Source organism: Etheostoma cragini, unplaced genomic scaffold (assembly GCF_013103735.1).
Source record: "Etheostoma cragini isolate CJK2018 unplaced genomic scaffold, CSU_Ecrag_1.0 ScbMSFa_1523, whole genome shotgun sequence".
Classification (NCBI taxonomy): Eukaryota; Metazoa; Chordata; class Actinopteri; order Perciformes; family Percidae; genus Etheostoma; species Etheostoma cragini.
In genome coordinates, this window is record NW_023265587.1 from 137757 (window position 1) to 144773 (window position 7017).

Here is a 7017-nt window from a genome sequence, read left to right on the forward strand (position 1 = left end):
AGGGGGGTGTATACTTATGCCCCTATATTTTAACATAGGGGGGTGTATACTTATGCCCCTGTATTTTAACATAGGGGGTGTATACTTATGCCCCCTGTATTACAAGGAACATTTATTTTGTTACAATTTATTATATATTCACAAAGAAAATATTAAGGTCGGATTTTCCTTAAAAAAAATGTAATTAAGGCATTAAGATCAAATACCAAAAGATTTTTTTCATTTCTCTTTTTAATCAACTGACATCCATTATAAATTGAAATCGGGGGTCTCGGTTGGCGTCCAAGCAGAACCAAATAAAACCCAAGATGTTGGTGTTGCTCCATTATTTCTGAGACCAGGAAGTGTTGGCAAGTTTTGGATTTTCTGTCCAATACGCAAGTGACCGTCTCGAGCGCATGATACTGGACTAATGTCGAAGATGGTTGTTCCCATCAGTCCCTTAGACACAGAAACATAGGAAAGTAGGACCCTCGTCAAAGAGCCCCCTTGCCCCCCCACGGGCTAAACACCTTTCCTGGGGTAAACCCTGACTGCAGTCACTCGTTCACATAAAAGCTTGTTCTTTGTGTCCATTCCCGTCTTCTCGCCAGATCGCGAAAGACGCCAAGGAGTGCGTTCAGGAGTGCGTGAGCGAGTTCATCAGCTTCATCACGTCGGAGGCGAGCGAGCGCTGCCACCAGGAGAAGAGGAAGACCATCAACGGGGAGGACATCCTGTTCGCCATGTCCACGCTGGGCTTCGACATGTACGTGGAACCGCTGAAGCTTTACCTGCAGAAGTTCCGAGAGGTGAGGGGGGGCGGGGGTGGTCCACTTGGACCACGGGCACCATAGGAAACTTAAAAATGTCCCGCTCATTTCATGTCTTATTCGACGAGTGGGTAAAAAATAAGTGGGATTCACACAAATCCCGCTCACAAACTGAGGATAATGACCTCTTCCTTTGTGTCCTCCTTGGCTACTAGCAACTGTAGAGTAGGGGTGGGTTGTGGTGCCCAATCACGGAAGGCTTGTATCATCTGGACGTGTCAACGGTGTGGTTGTCGTTCCTTAGAACTCCACAAGGGGGCGACAGAAACGACGCACTAGCTTTAACGCTTTAAGTCATACATTCAAAATCTAAAAGAGCTGTAAGATCACATAATTTAGTAGAAGGTTTGGAGCGCATATACGATAATCCCGATCCTCTTAACGAGCCCAGACAGAGCACGCAGCAGCTGGGTTTCCAGATGTGTTGGGAACTTCAGCCAGAAACTGGGTAGAGTCATAACTTGTTGAAACTTGTCTAAAATGCTTCAATACGATTCAGTTTGATTGGCCTAAAACAGACAATGGCAAAGGGAATCTTTGGTATTTTATGACCTCATAAGGGGCAAGATTTCAGATCAGATTCTTTCCTGTTGGACCTTTGAGCAATAACGGACAGGATGTAGAACCTCGTAACCCTGAGAACCAAATGAAATACTTAACTCACAATAATATGTAATCCTGAAATTGAAATTTATCATAATAAGTACATTGTAAATCAGTTAAAACAAGTCCCACACACGCTTCAAAAAAGTCAATTCTGCTCCCTGGTGGGGGATCCTATCCATAATGACCCCTAAAGACCCTTGGACTGCAACAGTCTGAGTTGCTGTTTTCATTAAGACACAGAAACATTAAATACCAACGTTTCCCTGCCCAAAATAATCAGAAAACAACGTCTGAACAGCTGTTTGGGATTCCACCGACTGAAGCTGGTTTTTATCATCGCCCAACCAATAGCTGCCCCTTCTTAATCAAAGGGTTCTACGTTTGCCTGCAAACGCCTGAACATGGAACCGGTTCCTTATCCAGTGGACACACCGCAGTCATTTGTGTGTAACGTTGTCTCTCTGGTGGTTTTTGTCCAGGCCATGAAGGGCGAGAAGGGGATCCCCGGGGTGTCGGTGGGAGACGGCCTGGGAGACGAGCTCACGGACGACGGCTTCGGTGAGTATCGACGGGTCCAAGTTTCTAAGACCGCGTTCTGGTCTGGGATTCTAACTCTCGTTTGTGCCCCCCTCTCCAGCCAACCCCCTGCCAGCCGGGATCATCACGGCCGACGGCCAGCAGCAGAACGTCATGGTCTACACCACCTCCTATCAACAGGTACGTACCGGCCTCTCGGCTCAGCTGCTATATAGGGTCGGGTATCCTTAAGGGTTCTTCCTACACCGGTACTAGAACGGTGCCGGTGCCAGAACCAATTGGGGGTGCAAAAAGTAATCTTAGGTGCGTCGCAATTCATGACTGATCCTCTAACATGGAAGATTACTGGGAGAGAAAGGGACTCGTGTGTGTGTGTGTGTGTGTATATATGTTGTCTTTTGTTTTTACCCTTGTACTAGGTATTAATATTATTATTTTGGAGACAATTAACTTGTACATCAATAATTTGGAACTGTTAGTAGTAGGTTTTTGACCAAATACTTCAATATCGCAACAATATTGAAGTATTGACTATTGGTGCTTTCACCCCAAATATTTACACAATGAGATTTTTGATAAAAAATCATCAGTAATGTGGATATAATGACAGATACAAGAGTCTGCTTAGACCAGAATAATGACACCACTTTACTGTAATGCAGCCTTTAAACCTTTAAAACCAGGAGAAGACACTTAGGCCATATTACGATATTACAATATCCAAAATTTAAGACCTTATCTAGTCTCATATTACGATATCGATACATGATTGCTGTATCGCACGGCTCTAGTTAATAACTAAACACGTTGTGCCTGTGTTTGCAGATCCCCACCGTGCAGCAGATCCAGTTCTCATGACGAGGCCTGACCCCCGAGCCGGGACGCAGGGGCTCCTTCACCGGGCATCCGTCGGCGGGGTGACCCTCTGACCCCCGCCACAGGGTGGAGGTGGAGGTGGAGGTGGAGGAGGACGGGGGGGGGTCTGCAGAAACCCCTCATGTACAGAGAAATCACTACCTGTTCAGTAGAAAGTCTAGTTCCTAGTTGTGCGGTACCAAATGTTTTGGGCGTGCGTTCCCAAGCAGTTGGCGACATCGAGGCTTTATTTTAAAAGGCTAGTCTTCACGACGTGATTTAGTGCTCGGAGTACGTCTTGTGTGTGCTTTTATGTGTTTAATTCATTTGCGGTGGGGGGGGGGGGGGTAATGGGAAGTGTTGTTTATTTTGAGAGAAGGCACGTTGTTACCGCCGCATCAGATCATGCAGCGCTCTTTTGTAAGTTGACACAATTTACCATGTGCTTCAATGTCATGTAAATCCTTTGAATAAAAATGTCAAAAGTGATGTTTAAAATAAGGTCTTCCCGTCTTTATTCTTCTCACAAATCCCCAGGGTGCGTGTAGTCTTCCTCTCTGGGGGGACACGGTCACATCTCCAGCTGGTTCTTGTACTGGTCCATGTACGGTTCAACTGTACTCCACACCTTAAAGCAACAAAACACAAAGCATGACGTCTTAATGTAACGCTACTACTAGGGCTGCACGATGAGTCTCGGTTCTATCCAAATTACATGGACCAGTGCCAAATCCACATCGCAGGGGTGGGGGCTCAGAAAGGTAAAATGTGTCAAACCAGTCTAAATTAGATGGTAAACTATCATTTTTTTTCAACCTGGTCCCTATTTTCTTCTCTTTTTCTGTGTAAGTGACTGACAGGAACAACACTCGATCCAGTATTAGGCGTGAACGCTGTAACCAGCGGCCACAGACCGGGTTGCAGTGTAACCTGACAACATTATGGAAAGGATCCCTACAGAGGTAGACCTTTAAAACCTCTTTGAGACCTTTCTGTTTAACCAGAAACCGCTTTGAAGTTGCTAGCGCTGAACCCACCAGACTCCATTTAAATAACAGCACTTTTAGCGTCTATAGAGCCAACGTGTTTTTACAAGTAAATCAGTGAAACTGAGTATTTATTTAAACCAAAACTAAAGTTGTGATGTATGGCAAAGTGGAATAACGACCCAAAACAGCTTTTCATAGTTTTATTTAGTTTCTGTCGACTTTGAACGAAGAGTATTTCGATTACGATGCTAAAATTGCTGTTTATTTACATGGAGTCTGGTGGGTTTAGCGAATGCAATCTCGCGGATGTTTTTATGTTTATAAAAATAATCTTACTCTTTAACAGGAATGTCAACCTCCTTAGAAATCCTTTCCGTAACGTTATCAGGCATTAAGAATATTAATATGTGACTGATAGCTGCAAAACATGCACTTTTGTGACGGTAAATACAAGCTGGACAATTGCATACCACAAATATCGTGATACATATCAAAATGTTAGTCAAAATAATCACACTTGAATATTTTGCAGCCCTAGTTATCACCCCACTCCAGTAAAATGGTAGGTATGTTAGTTTTGGGACAGACTTGCCTTTTGCTGTCCGACGAGTGCGTGAGCAGCTTCGATGTCGGGACTCATGACGCGGTCTTTGTCCCAAGGACTGGAGGGACAACGATGATTAATGACATCCTCGTAGAACTCCGGCCATACGACATGATTAGTCTTCGTAATGTGTGTCTGACAAGAGGTAACCTGGGAGTTTCCTGCTTTTAGGAAGGAAAAGTCTACACTAAAACACGCTGGGCCCTGTGACTTAGTGTCTTCATTAATCAGAGGTGCGTTTTGGGCGTAACATGCAATCAACCAATCAGAATCTCATCTCCCATTCCCTTTAACAGACAGGAGCTTTGTACCTTGCCGCCTTGCTATTATGATGCCGAATGATGGATAATGTCCTTGCATAAAATGACCCCCTTTTCCGGAAAGTTAATGGACATTTTTGTTAATTAAATTTATATTATCTGCCAGATTGGCGCCAAGTCATAACAGAAACAGAACCCAGAAACTACTTTAAAGTCTTCAGAGCTAAATTCAGTGGTATCGGATCTGTGCGGACATTCCCGAAACCATAGGGATCCAATCATTTTAGCCCGTATCAGAGGCTTTATCTTGTTATTTACATATAAATTGTGGCCAGAATATACTAATTTGTGGCCACGGACTACTAATAAATAAAGGGAAAAAGCCTAAAAAATAATGTAAAAAAAACAACCAAAACCTGCAGTTTTTCTCAGCCAACTTGTGCTAAGAATACTAACTTGTGCTAAGAATACTAACTTGTGCTAAGAATACTAACTTGTGCTAAGAATACTAACTTGTGCTAAGAATACTAACTTGTGCTAAGAATACTAACTTGTGCTAAGAATACTAACTTGTGCTAAGAATACTAACATGTCAAAGTGTGATCTGCATTTTGTCTTTTGATGTCTTGTTCTTTGTACCTGACCACGGCAGCAGCTCGTGGACCTTCTCCAGAGGGGTTTTGGTGGTCTTCAGGGGACGCAGGAACTCCAGAGCCTGGCAGGCAGCCAGCAGCTCTATGGCCAGCACTGCAACACACACAGAGACCCGGGTTCAGTTCCTGGGGCAGGCAGGCGCATGCTGTTGACCTGTGACGATTCGCGGTGTGTCCGTCTCCTTGCTCCACGTGGTCCACCACCGCCAGGGCTTTGCGAGCTGCCCAGCCCCCCATGGACACGTGGTCCTCCGTCGCTGCGCTGGTGGACAGGGAGTCAACGGAGGACGGGTGGCACAGAGCCTTGCTCTCCGACACTGTAGAAATGGATCGTTAAAGCTTCGTATGTTACATTAAATTTTTGTCCTTATTTCAAATTTGACCCTTTAAAAAATGTCTATATGGGAAATATGGGTTTCATTTTAACCAAATTACCCAAAAAATTGGATGGATTGGATTACAACGCTCTTTTTTCAAATACAATTGATCACTTTCATCACTCGGATCTTAACTATTAGTCAAAATAATTCATAATTCCTGCTTTTTTAACTCAATTATTAAGTATATATCTAAAAAGGGACAGAGATGTCAATTGTTTTTTGCATTTTTCAAATTTGACCCTTTACAAAATTTCTATATTGTCAAATTAGTCAAAATAATTCATAATTTCTTCTTTTTTAACTCAAATATTAGGTATATGTCTAAAAAAGGGATAGAAATTTCACATTTTTGTCCATTTTTCAAATTTGACCCTTTACAAAATGTCTATACTGTCAAATTAGTCAAAAATAATTCATAATTTTTGCTTTTTTAACTCAAATATTAGGTATATGTCTAAAAAAAGGACAGAGATGTCACATTTTTGTCAATTTTTCAAATTTGACCCTTTACAAAATGTCTATACTGTCAAATTAGTTTCAAATAATTAATAATTTCTGCTTTTTTAACTCAAATATTAGGTATATGTCTAAAAAAGGGACAGAAATGTCACTTTTTTGTCAATTTTTGAAATTTCACCCTTTATAAAATGTCTATATTGTCAAATTAGTCAAAAATTAATCATTTCTGTTTTTTTAACTCAAATATTAGGTATATGTCTAAAAAAGGGACAGAAATGTCACATTTTTGTCCATTTTTAAGATTTGACCCTTTAAAAAATGTCTATATTGTCAAATTAGTCAAACATTCATAATTTCTGATTTTTTAACTCAAATATTAGGTATATGTCTAAAAAAGGGACAGAAATGTCACTTTTTTGTCAATTTTTGAAATTTCACCCTTTATAAAATGTCTATATTGTCAAATTAGTAAAAAATTCATAATTTCTGCTTTTTTAACTCAAATATTAGGTACATGTCTAAAAAAGGGACAGAAATGTCACATTTTTGTCCATTTTTAAAATTTGACCCTTAAAAAAATGTCTATATTGTCAAATTAGTCAAAAATTCATAATTTCTGCTTTTTTAACTCAAATATTAGGTATATGTCTAAAAAAGGGATAGAGATGTCAATTTTTTGTCAATTTTTCATATTTGAAAAAAAAAATGTTTATTTTGGAAATATGGATTTCTTTTCAACCAAATTACCCGAAAAAGGGATTCCTTACAACGCTCTTTGCAAATATAATTGATCACTTTCATTCCTCTGATCTTTACTATTAGTAAAAAATAATTCATTATTTCTGCTTTTTTAACTCAAATA

General features: G+C 40.8%; 1 protein-coding gene and 1 pseudogene across 1 annotated transcript in view; one reads left to right on the forward strand and one right to left on the reverse strand.

The window, feature by feature from the left end:
- The window catches only part of nfyba (nuclear transcription factor Y, beta a), a 3162-nt gene extending 118 nt beyond the window's left edge, over positions 1–3044 (forward strand). Inside the window, exons 2-5 of the mRNA XM_034865415.1 lie at positions 540–791; positions 1898–1976; positions 2056–2135; positions 2781–3044. Coding sequence (XP_034721306.1) covers positions 540–791; positions 1898–1976; positions 2056–2135; positions 2781–2813 — 444 coding nt within the window. The 3' untranslated portion in view covers positions 2814–3044. The remainder of the gene's footprint in view (positions 1–539; positions 792–1897; positions 1977–2055; positions 2136–2780) is intronic.
- A 337-nt stretch (positions 3045–3381) lies between these two features.
- LOC117939971 overlaps positions 3382–7017 on the reverse strand; it is an 11993-nt pseudogene continuing 8357 nt past the window's right edge.